At 33.4% G+C, this 23679-nt stretch overlaps 1 protein-coding gene across 1 annotated transcript; it reads right to left on the bottom strand.

The window, feature by feature from the left end:
* Positions 1-4022: 4022 nt before the first annotated feature.
* Positions 4023-15372, bottom strand: TRIADDRAFT_55997 (uncharacterized protein; the record flags this gene model as incomplete). Its single annotated transcript, XM_002111661.1, has 28 exons — positions 4023-4053; positions 4911-4994; positions 5110-5199; positions 5290-5331; positions 5419-5536; positions 5635-5755; positions 5825-5950; positions 6064-6168; positions 6376-9372; positions 9491-9621; positions 9719-9827; positions 9929-9979; positions 10069-10225; positions 10308-10402; positions 10485-10668; positions 10764-10859; positions 10925-11167; positions 11257-11297; positions 11369-11469; positions 11588-11788; positions 11883-11979; positions 12091-12171; positions 12294-12586; positions 12800-12875; positions 13001-13086; positions 13185-13278; positions 14341-14460; positions 15310-15372. The coding sequence occupies 28 exons, from the start codon at positions 15370-15372 to the stop codon at positions 4023-4025; spliced, it is 6033 nt and encodes a 2010-aa protein (XP_002111697.1).
* Between the last annotated feature and the right edge of the window lie 8307 nt (positions 15373-23679).

Raw genomic sequence — 23679 nt, 5'->3', positions numbered from 1 at the left:
AAAGCCTAAGATCACTACGTGGGATGGCGGAGATCAACTATTTCAAAATTCATCAGAAATTGACAGTGCTAGCACTCTAGATAATAATTCTAACACAGAGAATGTAATTTCTACTCCAAAACAGTTTAACTTCTTGGTAGATAAAAAGAGAAAAAGATTTTCAGCTGAACTGGGAAAGTTAATTAACAATAAATCTAGCGATGGTAAGTCATTAATTGGCGGTAATGACGTATCGAAGCGCATGTCCCAGTATCAAGAACCGCTGCAAGTGCTGACGGAAGAAAGCCCTACTATGATGCAATCGCCGCCAGGCGAAGCTTCTGATAACACCTATCATTTTCCAATATATGAATCGCCTTCATCTGAACATTTTATGTATTGTAAAACTACTGAAATGGTAGAAGATGACCAGCAAATGGAAGTCATTACTAACGATATTACTGCCAATTCAGCCGTTGCGGAGATGAATGAAATTGTCGATGAAAATATAGCCAGCGGTGCAACCTGCGTTAGTTGCCAGTAAAATTTCTTGTGGATTCTACATCATATATGTTTATTTTGCTAATCTGATGTACGTGTTTATGTCCAAATTGTGAGTCTTAAATCTTATAGTATTTAAGTAATACTTATACGCCTATAACATAATTTTTTGTTCATATTTATGAAGAAAAGAGGAATAATTTGCAAGTCAAGGTTATTAGCATATCCAATTTCACAGCTCTTGATAATTGTTGTTGTAAATAATATACAGTACAATTTAAAAGTAGATTGTAAAAAAATTTAACATGCCGCGGAAGTATTTGTTGCGGTATGTTGTATTTTACAGTATCAAGTCGCTTATATATTGTGTTAATAATATGACAAAACCAGTATCATTACTCTGTTGGTTACCAAATCTATAACCTTGTTTATCCGGTTGTTCGTATAATTGCACTCGCGTGCATAATTTCTGAGAATGATTATAATCAATGAACATCCTTGCGATATCCGTATTTGTACAGCATAAATTTACTAATTGTAGAACGTGTAGAGCATCTATTCGTAATGTAGCCGCTATTGAATAGGAGGTACGTCGAATTTTTCACGTTCAAGGATTAGATAACTTCTTTGTTGCTGTCAATATATAGCTCAAAGAATTGATGAGCTTGACTGCGAGTATCGTTATATACTAACAATAAGTTATTTTAAAAAAGTCTTTTAAAACCTGCCATGTTCCCCTAATTTTACCTTTATTGAATTCGAGCATGCACTGTTAGATATTATGCTAGGAATGAATTGAAAATTATTAAGTTAATTTGGCCATTATAGACTTAAGCGAAGATTATAATTTAATCCTGTTGTACACATCTATATATCATAATATTTTTGGAACTTACATGGATATAAACCGCTGTTATAATTCTGATCTGAAGATTATTAAGATTATTTAACATTGTAGATATATTACTCGCCACAGATAATGATTGCCTGTTGGATAGCTACCAATGCGATGATACGCAATGGTATGTATACAGTATACCTGCTATAATTTTAAGTGGTCATTATAAAAGTACATTCGATTCATTTTTCTTTTATTCCTTTTGGCCGCTATTTGATAACAATTATTTGATCTGTTATCCTGATTTAATGCTCAAAGTATTACGAAGCATTCTTATGATGGTGATTACTGTTGTAAGTGTTTGTTGTAGGGTAATAAATGCAGTGTACTAAATGTTGGCTGATAGCATTACATGCTTATGAGCCATCAAAGATTATAAGAATATTATATTATGTTAGAAGGAAAATTTCTTGTACAGAATTGTCAAAGTTATATTCTTAGTTGTATTAATGTTTAGCAACATTGTATTACTGTGTTGTATTGTCTTCACTAGTAATACGCTTATAATTTAAAATTTTCAACTTTTATTTTAATTGATGATATTGATCCATGAAAACGTATTAATCGATGTGAATATTAGAAATTGGAATAATGCTGTTGAAAAATGTTACAGTTTGTTCATGCTAGAAAATTGGCTGATCGAAAACAGTAATTTATAATTTCACTATAACTTGTCATCGGTAGAAAGTACGGAATTTCTTTCAATTTGACCAAGTGTACATTCTTACAATAAGGGATATCAATCTGTTGATAATATCAATAAAAATATTATACACTCTTGTTACCTTGAAATAAATACAGTGAATAATTTACTGGGATGAAATGTGAATCGGAATAAATAACGTCTTAAGGTGTAATACAAAATACTTATATTAGAGAAATTTGCTGCTATTAATATTTGGAAAATATTGTTTAATTTTATGACATGATTCAATTCAACATTTAAAGCATTATTCTTGATTGAACTGAAATAGTGTACTTCACAAGTACGATATACGCGTATAGAGAGTAATGACGGGATTTATATTTATTTTCAAGGAAATATTAGGTAATATACATGAGATATGAGATATAACCGAGACGATCGTCTATGAAATGTTAGTTATTGTTTATTTACAATTTAAGTTTGCGTGTTGAAGGGGTTACTACTGTATGTTTATAATTCTGTATCAAGCCTCCTCTATAGTATTACTCTATTAACACGTCTTAAATGATAATTCAATTTTCATGCAGAATTAAATTCATAACTTACTGTAAAGTACATTGGCTTTTACGGTAAACGTGATAGCTTTTATTACAATATTAAATGTAACTTTGTGCTGATTGCGTATATTTTTAGCCTATATTTTACGTGTACTGATATAATTGTTAGGTTGCTGGTGCATGGTATACACATATGCGTATACGTTATAGATCGTCTAGCAAATATTACGGGCATGCCGATTACCGTATATCTACATTTACTGACAAAATAGCCGTGTGAATATCTCTAAACATCGGCACGAAAACGGATGTAACTTTCGCGTAGGCGTCTTATATTTCTCCGAATTACGATTCAGGCATATTTTGCACGATATAACAACAATTGAGACTACAATTGATTTTATCTATTATTATTAAATAATATTGCTTATAACCTAAAGAAATAACGTCTAAGATTGAAATTACATGACAAGAGACATTGGTATGAGATCAGATGTAACCTTGAATTGCCTGCACAATATTGCAATGGCAACAATTACTAGAAAACCCATTAAAATTTTGACATTTTTCGTAAACAAACTTAAATAGCTTAACCGGAACTTCTGCGAATCGCTACTAAATATTTAATTATAATAATTATATTGGAGAATGACACAGTTTCTTTTTTGGCATCCTTTTAACTAATTCTTTTATTACACATGGTAACTGTGTTATGAAGCAACATTTTCAGAGGGATAGCCATACTTCAACTGATCAAATAACATAATGTAGCCTTGTATGTTTACTTTCCGGTAGCCTCTTACCGTAGTTACGCTTTAATAAAAATATTAATCCAAATTTTAGTAATAATATCATTATTGTTGGAGCCTTTAAATTTAGATTTTATATAAACTGAGAATATTAGCAAACGGAATTGATGGTATTTCTACCATAATGCACATAATAATTTCGCTCGTGGCCATAATATTAGAAACTACATCTTTTCTATTAACGATATTTGTACCCAATGTCCTTATACGGAACTACTTTTATTTACTAAATTTCATTGTCGCTTCGTTACTATCTGTTATTGGTATTGACATAATATATTAAAAATTTAATAATAGTGACACGTGAGAGGGGTTACAAAAAGACATCGCGTGGACTCGTATGCAAGTACTATCGGGTAAAAGGTAGCATAGGAAATGAATAGTTTCGAATGAATACCGGTAATGGATAAAAATACTTATATTCTTGTATTTGAATACAATTGAACTTGTGAATCATTGCAAATGGTGTAGTAATAACAATGGCAGACATTGTAGACTCTGCCTCCATTGCCTATTACATAGTTAACACTATTTTTTCAACGTAGAGCGAATGTTCTGTGCTCTATTATACAACAGTTTAATTCTACAATGTTTATACTAGCTAATCGAATTTTAATGAAAGCTGAAGAGGCTTACAGTAACTTATCCGTATATTTTTCATTTCTGATAGGAGAATAATTACATATGTAAAGAAACGATTATCTTTAACGAAAATCAGTCAGCATTTGTGCGGTGTACGAGAGGAACGAAAATATTTTTAATTACTATTGATCCGCAATGAATTACAATCAATATAATATAAGATGAAGATACTTAAGAATAATTCCATGTAATTAATAAATACAAATTGGACAAGTATATATTTTAAAAAAATAGATCGTTCACAATCCACTGCAATTTCTAGTCATATTTTTCTTACACGAACAGTATAAATCTGGAGTCAATATCCTTAATTTACAAGTAAATGCTTATCCCTTAATATGATCAATATTAGTGAATTAGAACAAAAACAAGGCTTTAGTTAATTATAATAGATCACGTTAACATTCAATGTATCCGATCTCAGTTATCATCTTGCAATAGATATTTTTCCTCACAATAAAGTATCGTTTGAAGCTACATGAAATAGAATATTCATGATACTTAAATGTTTTGAGGATTGCAAAAATGCAGCCAGTATGATATCGTGTAATAAAAATAGAAATCTCTATGTAATGGATTAAACAGTTGAACGTTCTTAAACATATTTACAGTAACTTAAAATATACTTGAAGGTACCGTAGCTATTTATACAAAAATCAACACGGAATTTGATTCTGCACCAACTGGATAAGATCATACGCAACGGTTCTAGAATCAGGACAAAATAGAATAGCGCTGTTATTTCATATATCTTGGACAACTTCATAAGCATAATAGATAACGGACATTTCGTTCATTTACTGCGAATGAGCCATTAATCTATTGTTCATTACGATGCTATCCTAATGAAATAACTTTTCTGAAGGTGTAATAAGTACCTTGGATTTAGATATGAATTCTTAATGATACTAATTATAAATTTTGCAGCCTCTTTTTCGGTTTTTTGTGGTTGAAATCGAGCTCTAATGTAAAGATAATATATTATAATCACGTAAACATTTTGATCAATTTCGGTTTGAAGGGTCATGCAATTAAAAAGGAAAATTTAAATGAAATATTTAATCTAATATCATATACCTCAAGTATTTAGTAGTTTGTCCTCTAAAACATGGCAGCCCCGTGTCTAACATTAATGTAACCAGAGACACAATTGTCTCACAAAATGGTCTAATAAAGAGAAGATAGAAAAATGAAAGGAATTAGTAAGTTGCCGATCAAACTAATTCATTAAAATAGAACGATGCAATAATCAGTTACCTAACGGCCAAGTAGGCTTTCACACAGTAATCCACAAATTTTCTATTTGAGAATAATATTAATTATGACTAAATACATAAAAATTATCATACCTAAACATAGTTGAAAGATTTTGGCAATCCGACTTACTTGAAAGGAGCAGTACCATCTTTTCCTCCCATAATTAGTACCATTTCTTCGGTTAATTTAATATTAGGTTCAAACCCGATATTACCGCCGGGTGATGACTCGAACATAAAACCAAAATCTACGAAATGGAATGTTTAGTATAGACAATATATTGTCAATAAAGACAGGATATAAAAATAATGTATACGAGCATCAAAACTTTTAGACATCATGTACCGATATGAATAATATGCCCATCTTTATCGACCATGATATTGCCATTGTGTCTATCTTTAATTTGGAGCAAAAAGCTAATAATAGAATAGGGTGCCATGCTTTTGATGAAGTTACGTCTAGCCTATATGAAAAAATAGTATTGAAAATTAAAATTTTACTTTCTCCATTAGCTATTATAAATTGTACTAACTCTTTGAAATGAGAACGTTGATTCATCTCCATATGTTTGTAAGAAGTAGGTAAATAAGTCAACTTCGGTTTGCCTTCCTAATTGATCTCGTGATTTAGCATCAGGAACGCATTCAATTACACCACACTAAGGCAATAATTGCATAAAGGGGATATAAATGCGAGAATTTAGTTGCACAAATTCGTTAAAGTAGATAGGTTTACGAACAAATGTTATAAGTAATGCCAATTTAAACTTACGCCAGGAGCAGTTGCAACCACACGATAAGGGAATAAAAATAATTTCAAACCAACATTTTCAAAAATGCTCTTAAATAAGGAGATAACTTGCAAAGCCAACATATCCTATCATTATCAAGTTACGTGAATTAAATAAATATCTTTCATTATGAAAATCATATAATAACTGATATGGCAAATATCTCCTAGTGATAGCTGTCATAGGAAATAACTGATCATGCAAAAAGTGCTTTTAAACTCAGTCGATTGCTACTATGGAAAGTAAGAGTACAAATTAACTGCTAAAACTAATTGATCTGGCACAATACAAACCTGACGAACATCATCTCCGACTTTAAAAATAGCTGCTTGCCAAATGATATTTTCAGTAACTTCATCGTCGTTTTCCGATATGGCAGTTAAGGTCCTATTTTCACCTACATTTAGACCTAAAATTTCCGTATTTTCAATTCCACATCGATTGACTTTAAATTTTGCCAAAAATGGAGCTTTTGCAGCACTTTGCATTGGTGTACCAGAGCTATGATCAATATCGACAACTACAGCTTCAGGGTTACTTGGAAGATAGACACCAGGTTGAACATTTATCGCGCTTAATTCTCTTAGGCAAGCTTCCTTGCGGGCTTTACCTTTAGGAAACGATTTTATAGCACCAGAAATAGCGGTAACTTTCCCGAAAAATTCAAATTCTCTATTGTAAAAATTTAATGCTGCTCCTGATAAAGACTTTTTAATAGAATTAATGATATCTTCTAATTTTGCTCCAATGGTGTCATCTAAATGTTCTCCTTCATCATCTTTATACATATTGACTTTCATGTTCCAAATAAACTGATGAGCCGTTAATTGTGAATGAGATGCTGCCCACAAAATAAATTCACGAACATATCCGAAATCGTCATAACGAATTGCTTGGACTATTTGAGGGATATAAAATAAAAGATCACTAAATGGGTAACTTTTCATAGATCGTAAGGCATACTGTGCAGCCAATACATTACGTTTCATAAAGAAAGTTAAAGCATCTGCTGGAGATAATGGTGCCCAACAGAGGATATGGGATAAAGATGGAGGATCTTCTTTGATGAGTTCGTCTGTAGCAAAAAATTGTAACGATTCAGGCATATCTGCAACAGCACTTGGATTTTCTTTGATTATATAATGTATTTCTTTGGTGAGCATAACAATATGTTTAAATCGAATAACCATTCTTACTGCCAACTGAGGTGATAAAGACCATGCTAAATGTAGTAGATCTCCCCAGTTATTATCACTGACCGGCTGAACAGACCAAGATGAGACATTCTGTTCGCCATCTATCGCCATTTCAAGTTGGCCTAATGGGTTATACCATGCAATAAGACGTTCAATTTCGTTTTGAACAAGTGATAATATTAAGCTACGTAGTCTTAAGAAATCTTTCACTTCTGGGTTAGCAGACATGGTAACTCGACGGCGAGAGCTGGTATCACTTTGACGTTTTGATGCAGGACCAGTTGAAATGACGGTATTTAGCCAGCCAGTAGATTGATTTAAAAATTCAGAACTCGACCGAAACTCTCCAGGAACACTGCCAACGGTACGAATCGACAAGTTATCAACTGAGTCTCCAGTACTTAGAGTCATCGCCTTAATTGATTTTCGATCAGCAAAAACGGCTTGCCAAAATTTGATTAATATGGCTATTGTCAATGATAGCTCTTCCATATCACCGGTAGGCCAGCTACTATCACTCTGGAAGTAATCTAAGGCAGCAAAATAAATTTTCTTACGTAAAAGGGCTTTGGCAATTCCTGAAGGTAAAGCATCAGTTTGAATTAAGTTTAATCCCATGCGCAATAATCGAAATCGAGCAGATGCAGCAGAAAGGTGACGACATACTTTTTCCTCACTCTGTACGGCATGTGGTAAGGATTGATGCAATAAAGTAGCAAATAATTCGACTAAATTTTCATTGCAATATTTTGCCATATTTAATCTTTCGGCATAAAATTTAATCCACAAATCATGTGGCTTCGATGATCGTATCACTGCCTTAGGTGCTCCACTGCCGCTAACCATGTTTAAGGGACGATTTTCCGATGATGTAGCGAATAAGCCTAACTTTTGATCAATACTCCATTTCCAAACCGAAGACAAATCACTAAGTAGCAATTGCTCTAATTCTGGCTTGGCGGCTAGTATCCATTCCCAACAAGAAATTCCAACTTCCATGGACTCTTTAGTAAAAACACGAACAGGTAATAGACAAATTTGTGTTAACAATTTTCTATTAATTTTAGTAGTTTCGTTGACAGTAGCAGTGGCCCTAAATAATACAGCAGTTAATTCGCGATTGTTAGATTGTTTCACGTTTTCCATTTGTTTTAGAATTATATCAAATAATTTGATCTCAGCGCTTTTATTATCGATAGACCGTAACGTATCTTTCATTCCTAACACTTCACCCACGTATCGACTTCGAAGGCTGATGGCACCGGTAAATTGTGAGCTACGCTTTGCTAAATATTCTGGTCTATTATTCCTTGCTGTGGTCTCTATCTCTGTCATATTTCCTTCATATTCAAGAGTTTTTTCGGCAGCCAAGGCAAGTCCGCTATGATTAAAGAGGCAGTCAACTGCTAAAGTAAAATCCATTAGACAATGTTCAACAAATGATCGTGTAGCCTTAGGAGCGCAACGCATAGCTTCTCGAAGAATTTCTTTAGAACGGGCGGTAAAATCGTTCATCATTCTCTCACGGTTTTCCATTGATTCTGATATAATAAGATTATAAGATGTATCTGGTACAATAACTTCTACAGCTTTCAGTTCACCAGTGACATAAAGATGCTTAGCTAATAAATGTATGATATCAAACATTGTTCGTAAAAAGCGATGACTCCAAAGAACGTGTGGAAAATGACTAACAAGCTGCGACAGGTAGCTATCGGCAACTCGCCGGATTTTGTCTTGCGTACTATTAAACTTAGCGAGAAGGAATTGACCGAAAGACTCTAGTATCTGCACTCTAGTGTTTGTGCGCGGTTTTCCTTCCATTAAATCGATAAATTCTTTAAATATTTTATTCGAGGCGTTAGTAACACATATAATCATGCCATCTTTATCTCTCTGTATTTCTTTGTCTTCGAGGTATGCAAACATCGAAGTATAAACGTTGCCAATTGATTTTATCCGAAGTGATTCCAGGCGATACACCGCTAAAAGGTAGATACATTGAGAAAATCCTAGCTTTAACACAATCGGAGATAATTCTGGGCTTGGGCCAAGTATAGATAATATTGAGTTACGTAATTCTTGTAGTTCAGTCTAAAATCAAGTTAACAACAACACTTAGCAGATATTTATTAGTTATAAAATCTTATAGTTATTGTTAAAAATTTCGAAGGGCATCAATTTAACCCATAATCAGTTAACGGATACTTACCGGTGTAATATCATAGTTTCGTAAAGCAGAATTATATAAGAGCTCAGAGCGTAAATGCTGCGATGACAGCAAACACGGAGATTTCGCGGCAATATCTCGGACTCCCTCATGCCATTGATACGGCCATAATCCTAAATTGTTGAGATTTAAATTACTTGTATAAAATCTACATTTCCAGAACTGCATCAGACATCTGCTCATACGGTAACAGATAGGATGCCACATTACCTGCATCTTCAGTAGCAAAACCCATCACGATGCAGTAAAGCCAAAAATCTTTAAAGAGTTTCCTTAATCTAGGTTTTGGATTAGTAATAGGCTCCATACGATTGGTAAGCTAATAGAATTAATTGAGCAAGAATTTATAGCTTAACAACGGTTTATTTGCCTATTATTCAATACATATCTGGTTATTTTAGATAAGTGATTTAGTCTTACTGCTGCAATCGCTGGAATTAGTACCCCCAAGTTTCCAGCCAGTGATGATGCCTAGAGAGAATGAAATAAAGCTTTTAGATTGTAGGGTATAATTTAATATTTACAGCATTCGAGTAAGATTTTAGAACTTAATAAATTACTTTTAAGGCGGCATTTGTCTCCGTTGCTTTTCTACTTTCTAGTCCCATCTGTACAAACACTTCCAAAAGACCTACTAACGTATTTTCCATATGTTCCGAACCTTCAATATCGGAGGCAATGCGATAAAGTGCAGAGATCACCGTCGAAGAACAATATCTATTCCAGATTCACAAAGTTTATAATTAAAAAACTGCACATATAAAATTAAGTGCCAAAGTTGCAAATAAAATTATCTTACTTGTATTTGTCAATGAGATCCTTATGATAAACATGAACGGCCGATTCTGAATTAATTCTCTTGAAAAGATCGAAAACTGTCTTGAAACTGATATCCTGTAAATATCCGAGGATTTCATATCACTATATGGAATCAGAAGTTGGTTTAATACCATCAAAATGAAAAAACTCAACTTACTGGACATTGTACAACAATTCGTCCGAGTTGATCAACAATAACGCTATCTAACTGGGAAGGAGGACGACCCACGCGTTGTAACAACGTCGACATTACCGAGTTGACAATATCAGGGATATCGAAAAATTTGACTGAAATATGACCAGCAATTAAGACCGCATTTATCAAAACAAACAGAGAATCTCTGCGCAAAAGGAAAAGACGAAAAGTTTTAGAATTTTGTAGATTATAGAGTAACTGTAACTATAAGTTAAGTTGAATGGACTTCCGTCGGTATACCTTTCCATATTCTCAACGGTGTAAAGTTTGTTGCCAATCTTAGCAAGAAGTTCCTCCACAACTTCTTTATCCTTGGTAAGTCCTGAGCGAATTGCTCTATATGAAATGTAGCTGTCAAAAAGGTACTATGATGCAAAAAAGCTACATTGAAAAGTGCTTACACTTCTAAGCTGTCAAGACAACTGTTCAGAATGTGTTCAAGATGGCTATCGGTATCTTTAAGAGCAATTTTTACACCAAACTGGATGCCAGTCTGTGGAGATGTAGGCGGTGTGTCTTCATCATCTGATGTAATCAATGGTATTTTAGTAGAAGAAGTAATCCTTGCGTCTTTTGCTTCATAGAAACTCTTAACTACAGGATAAGGTTCTAATAGAAAGCTGCATAGCACGCTTGCACCACTCCTGTTAATTAGGCACCAAAACGATACGTTAATCAAATACTTGTTCTGTGCACAATCGTATAAACTTTACAGCTTAAAAATTATACATACTGTGCTAAATAAGGCATTTTCTTGGAAATATTTCCAATACCCTTTTAAGAGAACGTTTCACAGTTAGCTCCATTGCGAGGATTGCATCATTTATGATAAAGGGTTGATTTACCTGAAGAGTACAAGTTATCAGGGGAAGATAAGACCCTCGTAATCGTAGAAAATTGCTGGTCTTGAGCCATTTTATTAACGAATGGAAGAAGTTGTCAGCGACTACAGTATAAAAAGCGATATTAAAAGATCAGTTATAGTGGTAAAAATATTTCACTTTTAAATGGTATTATTGTATAGCATAAAGAAAATAATCCCAAAAAGAGCGTTATTAACTTACTTGTTTCATTTGGAAGAACATTTGATATGATGTCAATGCTTGCACATAATGCCTTTAAATGAAGTGATAACTTCGTAACCCCTGAAGATATAAACCTTTTCGCAATAAATGAATTACGCGTGCTTGGCGTATGGGCAATGCTACTTGAGTAGATCGTCTTTGCAAAATTAAAAATATCTTCTAATGTTTCATTTGGTATATCTACATGTTTGAGAAGAAAATTAAATAATTTTAATTCCAGTAATATGTTCTTCATATCAAGTAATTTGAATGAGGTAGGAGAAAACGTATGTACTTGAAAACGTGATAACCATGTCACGTATTAATGTTATAGAGGATAGGCACAGACATTCGCTGAAAGATTTGTAAAATATATTCTGGAACGATGATTCCTGATCATAAGAAATGTTGATGTAAGCAGTTATGAGAAGTGCTCAATAATACTCAAGAAGACATGTAAATTCCATACAAATTGTTTTTAGGCAATTTGCTTGGTCACTTACGCCACTTCCAGTTTTCTGGATATGTCGATATAAAATTTGATCAACTTGTTTCAAAATTTTATTTTCTGATATAGTTTTCACCTATTTACGGAGATTGAATTATGATTAAAGTAAAGCAAAGGATTAAATAATTTTTAGGGTTAAAAAATATCAGAAATTTGGAAAAACTCCCAAAAAAGCCGGTAACTATTTCATCATCTTACGAAAGTAAAGATCGATTTGTATTGGGCTAAGGACAAGGTCAAAAAATAACGCAAAATTTTTTCATTTTGACGCCCGTTTTTATCACTTAAACACGAAATATGTAGATTGGCTGTCGGAAGAAATTTCTTGCCATCCAAAATAGCCGCATTACGATCTTTAGTAGTGGCAGAATAATTTTCGTTTTTGTAACAAAATTGTCCTAATATCGAGCGATTTCTTGCTCCACTGAATCGTCCAAAAGACTGCAACATACCCAAAACTAAAGGCACAATGACTTTGCAAAATTCTTCCTCTATATAACGTATGAAATTTTTTAGAGTAGCATATATAACAAAGTAAAACGTCATTTTAATTAAAGGAATGCAGCTTAAATTTTAAATTTAAATCACTGAATCTGCTATCCTATATTATCGAGTACGAATTTTCTAATGTCAATAAATTATCGGAATCCATGCGCATGTTGTTATAAGTTTAAGTCAGTTTATAGCACGTAACTGTACAATACCTGGTATAGCAAGATCGTCTAAATTTGAACATAGTTTGGTAAATTTTTCCAAATAGCGAAACTGTAGAGAAAGAATCTGCAAACAATATAGGGCTTAGGTCAATTAATAAACAGTAACATAGTAAGAGTTTTAACAATATATATGTACGCAGTCGATAAAATACAAAAAAAAGTATACCATTACAAATTTATGTTATGTACCTCGTCTTTCCAACCAGGGTCTAAGGCTAAGATATCTGATAGAATTGATGTCAAGCAAAAACCAAACAGTTCTGGTATAGGTATATCTAGTTCAACAAAGATATAATCATAGTTGTGAAAAGAGTTCAACGTAATTAACTTCAGAAATGGTTAGAAAATAGAAATTTAATATTATTTACAATACCGTATTTATTAAAAAATGATGGGTCATCAATCCATTTGATATTTTCAGCATTTCGGAATAATTCAATCAGGTACGGTATAAGCTTTTGGCCATGCTAATAAGGTTAGATAAAAAGATCATGCTACCATTATTATAAATCTACAGTAGCACAATAACAGGGCATAAGTAGCTAAAGCATCTTTATACCAGTATACTTTTAGTATACAAATATTGAATCAGTTCCGTTTTTTTATAGATAGAACAAACGAATGTCTTCCATATCGATTATAAATGCGATAAAACTACTTTGGCGTAATCGAATGTGTATTTTGTTTACCATAATCAATCTTTTTTGATAGTATGCGATATCATTTTATAATCATCATACTATCCGTAATATGATGATAGCAATGAGATATCCAATACGCAACCGACACATGGGCGTAATCTCATTTTATGTCTAGTAGAATCTAAAGATATTTAAAATTAAAATGATATCTCGTATCTACGAAATGACATTTGTAAAAGTACCGCATGATGAACGAATTATAAGTCCGTAAGATGGATATTTATGCAATTCACGATAAGAATTTCTTTCTCTGCATTGATTAACTGAGTTGACAAATATTAGAAAGCCGAAAATTACGAATTTAGCCCTCTTAATGGGCTAGACCTGTCTATTTGATAGCCAATATCATAGAGAGATATCGGTGCTATTTATTACTGATAAGCTATTTACTCTTATAACTAGCTCAGTTAAGTAACAGAATCGGTAATTTACTTTGTCAATCCTACTTGTCCAGCACGGTACTTTGATTACTTTATAAGATTAGTAGCCAAATACGCGTATATTTTATCATTCTTAATCTCATGACCATCTTTTGATACAATTGAAAATTAAGCATGATACCTTCATTAACAACAGAAAGATAGTCGTTCCTGCTGTTTCTAACAATACTGCAATATAGGAGCGTTATCAAAAAATAACCTCATGAACAATAACCGATTATTAAAACATTTTAACTTTATGCTACGCAAAAGTGATATTGAGGGGAAATTGGCAGTATAGCATCGCAATATCGTCATGATGTTGATTCAATATTCATTGATGATATTAAGTCCTAACGTAGATGAGCAAAAATTACAGTCAATTCTTCCATATCCTAGAGCCACTTACTTGTAGCTTGGATTCAGTTAAGAATAATCCGATTGCCACAACTCCTTCCAGCTGGCGGTGATCGATCGAATATGTTCCATTGGCATGGCTGTGAGGACAACGCTGGAGTAATCGTTGAACCTGTTCAGTTATGAAAAAATGAGATGAATTTCTTTCAAAAACATCATCATCAAGGCATTCTATTCGTTTGAGATAAAGATTGAGACGGAGACGAAAAAGCGGATAATTATTGTGATATCAATTTCAAATTTCAACAGGAACTGCAGTAGAATAGGTTAGATCCGCATTGCTAAGAATGAATGATAATATCTATGATGAAACAATTTCATAAGAATAATGGACTATTTACGCCGATAGAGGTTTCTATTACTTTCCATGAGGTAGTTTTTACTTTCATGCTGATTATACCGATGATATTGGAATTACTGGCAAAACAAATTAGCCATTTATCCAGGCTCAATTCAATCTTAAATTTGGCGTATGATTAATAAGGCACACATTTAATTGCGTGTAATCATGCTCAAGGTTGGATGCAACTACATTGCATAGCATGTGTCATCGTATCAGTACTGCTCTTGACGTCTAAACAGAATATCATTTGATATGATTATCTAGGTGAATCAGAATAATCTTGTTTTTTTTATCGAGTATCTTATAAGCTTTCTACGTCGTATCAATCAATCTGTAACAATAGCATTCCTCTCAACAAAATTGGCTATGTAAAATTGCAAAACGAGCGATCCGAAATAACTTGCCACTACAGTAATTGGACTGTTCCAAAAGCTGATGATCATGACATCAATCCCTATTAACTCTCACCTAGTCATGATTTAATTCAACAATCACGTTATCAAAATGATAAAATCAATTCTTTATTTGGACTTCTATAAGACAACTAAGCATCCATTGGAATTTGCCTACCAGTAGTCTGCAGATATGTTACTGATTTCACGATGTACGATAACTTACTTTATCCCATGGAGCAGGATTGAGTGCAGCCAATGAACGTGCTAAATCTTTATATAAAAACATGGCTATCCACTATTTCCATTCAAGCTGTCTTAAATTTTAAATTTTAAACAGTTTGGACACTATAAGAAAGAAGGAAATCAATTTATGGACTAGGTAATTATTTCAACTACTTTTATTTATTTATTAATCATGACAATCGTCTCCTGGTGTTTTTCTACTTATTCGTGAGGATCGTATAGTAGACAAATTTACGGTAACCTAGCAATGGAATCAGCCGTCAGTGATGTTATCCACTATCCGGCATTTTTCCCATTCTATGAATCCTCAATGAATACATTGAATTGCAGACTTACTATGGTCAACAAGGGAATTTCCACTACTTTACTTGCAGGAAATGAATCGACCAAGCGTAGGTAAATCCGTTAATGGATGTCACTAATGGAATAGAGGGAGAATTTCAACTGAATTCTGAAATAGATTGTCCACTTTGGGCAGCCTTTCTGGCTTTGGTCTCTTGATCCGTCTTGGAGTTGGCCAACTGGAACTACAGTCGCGCCAGGGTTGTGTCTAGTTGAGGGTCTACTGCTCACTGCTACCGTCATACAGTACTATAGACTACTCAATCTTACCTTAGTAAGATTGAGTAAGGTATTGCAGTCGATGGTAATGTCGAGTGATCGCTTTGATATGGTACAGTACTAAACACTGTACAGTACAGTGTCAACTTTGCGGTACTGTACCGGTACCAATAGACAGCACCGACGGGCAGGCAGGGCAGGGCAGGGAACAGGGACAATATGGACATGGACCACTGGATGGAGCACTCTCCTCGGATGGACGGACTTTGATGGCAGATATGGTCGAAAAATAGCTACTCAGTATGGATCTTCTGTGTCTATTTTCGAAATCACTCGTATTCATTTAAATAACATTCATGATCTACAGTGACTGCTTCCAAGCAGAGCTTAGTATCAGGCAAAGGAATACAATGTAATCTTACTTAATTTAGAAAAAATTAGTCCATTCAGAATTGACCGTTCTGCATACTAAAGTAGTGTCATAGTGAAGTGTTTGGCACAATTGATGAATCAAAGTAGGCCAAATGTCTGTCCGTCCAGAGGAGTGTCCAGTCCAGGTAGATTGTAGATTTTCTAGTACTTGTAGTCCATGGCGAGGCAGTGACTTTCAACTACAGTACTGTACACTGTACACTGTACAGTACAAGGTACACTACTATGCTGTACTGTACTGTACAGAGCGAGATCTTTTTCGTTCCAGATTATTAATTAAGTACTGTAAATGCTTTAATATTGATCAAATCATGTAAAAAAAGTAATTCAAACGATAGTGTATTAGTTGAAGATTTCGAATCCGTAGTTAAATTTCTGTACGATACAGTACTGTGCTCTTTTCGCCACTTGTCACGGTCAATGTACTGTACAGTACAGTAAGGATTCGGACATTCTATAGAATGCAATCTATAGAATGTACTGTAGATTGTAGACACTTGTACAGTACAGTACAGTACAGTACAGTACAGTATGTACAGTACGTAGAAATGTAAGTAGAAATGTACTGTAGATTGTACAGTATAAGCAGAAATAGACATTCCTATTTCTGCTTCGCGGCGGCCTCACTCTAAAGTCAAAACGATGTCGGTAGACGATAGAAGTAAACCTTGATTAGGTCGCAATGATGCTACAGCGTTTAGTGCTTTATTTCATAGTATTAGCACACTTTCAATACATAGTACTACTAGAATGGACGAAATGATATTATGGCAATGCTGTAGGAGGATGTGTAGAAAACCAAACAATATATACTGCAACTTCAAGGAGTTGATCATCCATCAAGTATGGATGATCCTCGTCGCAAAGTAGACTCGAGAGCCGATCTTCTACTCCTTTTTTCTTAAGAGAGCATGCCACTGCTTAGTGCTATAGTGTTGAATCCCACATCAGATGGAAATCGACGATGGACAGAGGGTGTCGTTATTATCATGAGATGGACTGTCCATTGCCACTTGAATTGATGCATTATAACTATAGAATTTCATGCAATTGAACATTAATCTCGTCAATTAGAGCGTCTGTCGATACTCAATTGACCTCCATGGACTACTTTAGCTATGGTTCAAAAGTTTTCATACTCTAGTACTATCATACACATTATAGCCTACCTTAGTAATTTCCAACTTTCAAGAACAGTAACCGACATATACTGACTGTACAAGTGTATATTGCATTATTGATAATTTGGCACTAATGCAGTACACAGATTGCAGGATCGACTCGTCAATCTCTCTTACACTTGCTGAAATGCTACTAATAGTATGCCCTTCAGAAAGCTGGTAAGTAGTGGAACAATCTTTGAAACATCGACAGGAATAGTCGTAACCTACCGATGTAATGATCTAATGATAACAAAAGAGTTTACTTGCCTAACTACTATTCAGTCTTGTATAAATATTTGCCTACGAAGGTATTCTCTCTTTTTAAGACTGTTGTCAAACGTCAGCGACGTATGCATACAGTGCTGTACAGTGTACACATATTCAGAAAGTAAAACTTTATTCAATCCTTAATGTATCAACTATAGATACTGTAGGCATTAATGCATCAGATAGCTGCTCTCGATTTACATTTACTTTTCAATCTTTTTCTGCATACCTTAGAATTACGTTATGAAATTACATGACTGCATGTCCGTGCAATTATTCCTAGTAATTACTTTGACATACGTATTTACTCTATTAAACGATTTTAAAAGATGCAATTTTCCATCATCCCATCGAATCTATATACGCAATCACTACTTTCTGTCAACTTTTGCTCGTGGTTATCACTCAATGGGTTACTCGCATTACTACAATTTGTTGCATGAATTCGAGAGATGGATACCTGTATCTGGAAATGATCCCAAATCTTAATCATTGAATTCAATCTGCTACCATATCACCTAGTAATATAAATCAACACTGGTTATGTTACATTATTGGTTATTGGTTTTTACTATAATTTATTGAAAGAGTTCGAGAGATGGATACCAGTCTCTAGAAATAACCCAACTCTTAATTACTGAATTCAGTCTGCTACCAAATCGGATAGTAATATAAATCAACACTTATTGTAAGATTGAAACTCTGTTTTGGTAACATAATCAATGTTTAATCGTGTCGTGCAAAATTTATATCATCTTTTCTCGTCGTTATGGCAGAGTACAGTGACCAACATCATATACGGTCCTAGGGAAATGATCGAGTGTGAAATTGTAGCAAAGCTATGACAGAAATACAGTACAGTACAGTCCAAGAAACATTGAAAAGCCAACTTATGGATAAATAACTCACTTTCAGTAAGCCCGCTAGTTACCCTGACTGTAAAAAGTCAAGATGAAATTAAACGTGTCGTTCAGTACAGTAATTACTCATAAAAGTTAAATAATGATTGAGGTCTTTGCGAAATCATTTCATGTAATTTAGCAAACTTTCTTATATGGCCCTTACAGCGAAATGCCGAGACCAAATGATCTATTCTAGATAAAAATGACAACTTTACTAATTCGGTATTAAGGTATGCTAGGTGTTATAGAGGTATATAGCAGATTTCGTAATTTCAATATATTAATATATGTGACGATTAATAACATTGATCATGAAGAAAAAAAATGATCAGCTGTCTTGTGTATTTTGTTTATACCCAAGTGACTGACGAGAGAGTCTTTTTCGCCACTGCCAACCTAGAAATACAAGTCATAACATGATTTTAAAGTGCTTCAAATGAAAATAGATGATACTATTATAGCTAATCAAAGAAGCTTTCTAGCATCCACACGGATACAGCGATATCTAGATTAAAGTAAGCGAGTATGAGAATGTCGATCGTAACGCTATCATTTGAAATGGTGAAAAGAAAGTAAGTTAATCAAAGGCAGATGGACTTCATATGCTTTAAACTAACGTCTCTGCCATGATAAGCTAATCATACTAGCGGAGTAAGTACTAGATTAACTCCTCAAAGGACATGCTATAAGGTGTCAAGAGTTACTGTCCTGTCATAACTAAAAAGAATTATTTTCACCAAGTTCAAGAAGTACTAGATACAAAAATATCAATTGAAATGACATGGTATAAAATTCAAAAGTTACTGCCATGATGACAGTCATAATTGTATAATTATCATAGATTCAACTAAATATTTACAGATTCGTAAATGATACTAGGATAGTGCTTGGCTAAGATAAGCTTTATCCTAAGGTGTCCGAAATTATGTATCATTAAAGTCAGCAGGTAAGAGATAATTCATAGCACATAGTAATAACTCACAAACGATAGCAGTTGATTACAACTAACATAACAGCGATCAACACCTCTAACATACTTACAGAATAAAATTTTAAAATGAAGCATTACCACCAGTTCAATTAAGCTATATGCCAGAGCAAGGATTTGCATTATAATTAGAAATGCTATTTCTGTCAAAAACGCACCAACAATAGCTAATAGCGATGAAAAGGCTATGAAAATAGGGACAGTGATGGTAAAGCAACAACGGTCAATGACTGCTTGAATCCGATTCAATTTGTGGGAAAAATTAGTCATTGACTCATCTGTTTGATAACCATTTTTAGAAATTGCCGTGAAGTTAGTAGATTCGATTGCTTTATCTTCAGATACATGAATGAAAGAAAAAAATTGTATCAGTAGTAAAACAAATTAAGCCAATTAGAAACTCAGAGATAGGAGAAGTTATTAATTATAGCTTATATGTAGTTTTAAAATTGGTCTTGTAATCTTTTAAAATGTAAACGGATGGCTAATGCAAAATTATTTTGTAGTCTTACTCGTTCGATAATCTTACCTTGATTATTTTGCTGTTTCGCTCGCGGTGTGTAGCGGTGCATATTTACAGATGGGATACCCTTTCCTTGTGGCAAAGATGTACTAATAACAGGTAAAAAGATCGAGATTAATTGACTTTCTAATATCAGTAGTGAATTTGACATCTAAAAGTGGCCAAAAGTATGGCAGTCTATATTATTTTATACGCTGAAAACAGTTACAAGTATTTATAGGTGTTAAAATACATCAAGCCTTTTTGATTCAGTACGACATGACTCGTTTAGAACTTAAGTTAGCACTATTTAATGTAAGTTATTTAGCTAAAATAGAAGTGATAATTATTATTATCATTTATGAACGCTAGGTACTGAGCTACAGAAAGATTAACTTAATAAAGATGGCTAAATCATGCTTACTAAATAGCAAATAGATTACAAGAAATGAATCATTAGTGAATAAAAGCCAATCCCATCGAGTGCTATTAAAATTAGCTATTACATCTAGACCGTTGGTAATTCTACAGCTTTATTACAATTAAAAGCTATCGCCTAAACTAATCTTACATCATAAGACAGTTCTATGATTCAATTTTAGGATGATCTTTTAACATCAGTAAGGGTAAAAGTAATGTACGAGATATAGACCGTAGAACAGTATGATGAATATCGTCATGCGACAGCTGCATAACTTGCATGCCTTAAATTTACCTAATGTAAGAGTAAAATAATAAAAAATCAAACTCTTTCTTCTCTATCGTAGCCAACGCAAATAAAATTTAGGTTCGTAGACTGTTCAATTACAGTCTGATCGTTTATCTGTCAACACTGGCAGGATAACAGTAATGAACAAGAAAGTAGAAATAACACTCAATCATTCATATCGTGATTATAAGAGCTGTATAACTTGAACTAATATTAATACGCCTTACATTTATCTCGTACAAAAATAGAATGGCAATCAAGTTCTTGAGTCTCTATGACAGTCGATAGGAATAAAATTTGAATTCGTAGACTATTTTAATTGTAATGTTGTTACTATCTATGTTGTCTATGATGTTTTTTTTGGCCAAGTAGCGTTGAATTAGATGATTTAAAATCAAAAATTCTGTACTTACGTGATCTATGTGACCAGGGAAAGTCTTTCAACATTCAAAGTCCCTATAATTAAATCGTTATTTAGTACAGCGTTAACCGTTCAGCTTAACTTGACTGCTATACCATGACTGTGGAATAAATCGTTTGAATCATAGATGAAAACGATAAATCGTAACTATAGAGTAAAACGATTGTTATACTGACGAAAAAAGTAACTAAATATCAGAATGACTTTGCATAATAAATATCATTTTAATTTATACAGGAACAATATGAATTAGACTCATGACGTAGCGAGCAAAGGATGCAATATATTGTAATGATAATTAATTGTATTAATGAATTCATTGATTCGGGGTCAAAAATCAGACTTGACCATGTTGCTTAATGAATTGGAATAGCACCCCTAAGGATTCCCAATCCGTCGATATGTAAAATACTGGTATAATGTTGTTATACTGATTGTAGCTGCAAAGGCTAGAATCAGGATTTCAGTAAGTAATTTCAGATAAGTTGCTAGTTCTTTCTGGGATCGTTCTAAGATCTTTCTAATAATAGTTGTATTCAACTCGATTAGAGCTTTCTGCAACTTTGTTGGAAAACATTGACCCATACTATCACACTAGTCCATTGTCAGATATATCAGAAGTTCCAACTTGTACATGATTTAAACGGTAGCATCTTCAAAAATAGATTAGACAAGCTAAGAACATGATTCACTCGATTTCTCACACAATATCCTAGTACGGTACCTTTTGAACTTTTTATGCTATAGTCAATAAGTTTATCGTGGTTGTCGTATAACAATAATACTGTAGACTAGAAAATAAATGAATATATCACAACTCTTACGTCGAAATATTTGATATTCATACGAGTATTATTACTATTAGCTTAAAGCCACACACAGCATAGAAAACAACAACATGCTGGAAAATGGATATCATAAAATCGCCTGTCTATGTACTGTACAGCTCGTATAGACTGAAATCAGGCGCTATTAGTATACTCTATTGCATTGTAACCTTCATGCAGAGAATAAATTGTTATTATTATTGTTTTAATCGATCTTTTACTGCAGCTAAATTCAATCAAAACATTATTATTCAGATGCGATAAGAGTAGGTATGGTTGGTACATGTCCAATATACACATAGCAGCTAAGTAAAATTATCAATTGAGGGCAGAATTCATCAATTTGCTGGTGTGATACAGTGCGAAAATTTTTTAATCGTCTACCTATGAGCTAACTCTAAAGACTTAGACGGTTAGGTAGCGAACTATAAAATGGATCATTGTTGACGAAGAAAAACATTAACTATGATCAATAAACTATTGATCCATAGGCAAGCTGTTACAAGTTTTAGTAGGAATTTTTTTATCTTCTTGCAATCTAGTACCGGTAGCAACAAAGTAAATTAACTATAGAGTAGAAAAAATAACATTAACTACATCCTAGGACGCTAGTGAATTACCACGTCTCAAATTTTGTTAGCCTGTTATAGTTTTTATCCATCAGACATCAATATCAATGGATTTCATTGCTCTACTACGCGACTAAAGTATATTATTTCTTATTCGTTCGTAAATCAATCTTTGAACGTATACAAGTTGTGATTTAATGATATTAATTGCACTTCTTTGCTGTATTATATGCGAAAATGAAGAAATTAAATGGAACCATTCTCTGGAGGTAAGGTCAGCGCTCGTTAAGTTAATCCTATACTATCGTATTATCTTGATCCTTGAATGTATATCATAGGCTACTGTTATGATCCTGTATTTTAACTATGGGAGCATTTCCAATCATGTGCCATCAATAAAGCACCGGTTATACTGTGTGATTTATGAATTTGTAGTACTTCTTAATATTTTATTGTTAGATGATCTAAACACTTACACATTAAGTAATTTAGAGAAATAGGCTAGAGTTAAGAAAGTTCTGTTGTAACATTTGCTAGAGTTATCACTTTTTGATTGGATAAATAATCTTAACCTGTTTCATTCTTGAGTAACTATTAAATGAATATAAAACGATGTGGTATATGATTTTATGCCGTTGTTTCAGTGATAAGGCTCTAACTTGTATACCCTAAAAGTGGTAGGAAGTTCTAGTAAGACTATTGTACTTATAGAATCGCTACTAGAGTAATCGAAAATCTTATGGTTAGAGCTAGACATCTTGAAAGCAAATAAAAATTTTTGTCATAGAAAGGATTGTAACAAATACTAATAGAATCTCTTACTAACTGAATTTTGTTTCAGAAAGAGGTAAACCCATATGCTGTCGCTATGAATATCTTTAAATAGGAACTTGAACTTATGTTTAGTATACATTTACCCCTAGCAATATAGAAGCATTCTCAATAACCACCGTAGAAAATACAACTATCAGAGAATAAAAGCATTTGTAATTCCGATAAAATGTAATCT

This window comes from Trichoplax adhaerens, genomic scaffold, assembly GCF_000150275.1.
Source record: "Trichoplax adhaerens TRIADscaffold_4 genomic scaffold, whole genome shotgun sequence".
NCBI classification, from domain to species: Eukaryota; Metazoa; Placozoa; class Uniplacotomia; order Trichoplacea; family Trichoplacidae; genus Trichoplax; species Trichoplax adhaerens.
Note: the sequence above shows the minus strand (reverse complement) of the source record. Positions and strands in the feature narration are given on the sequence as shown.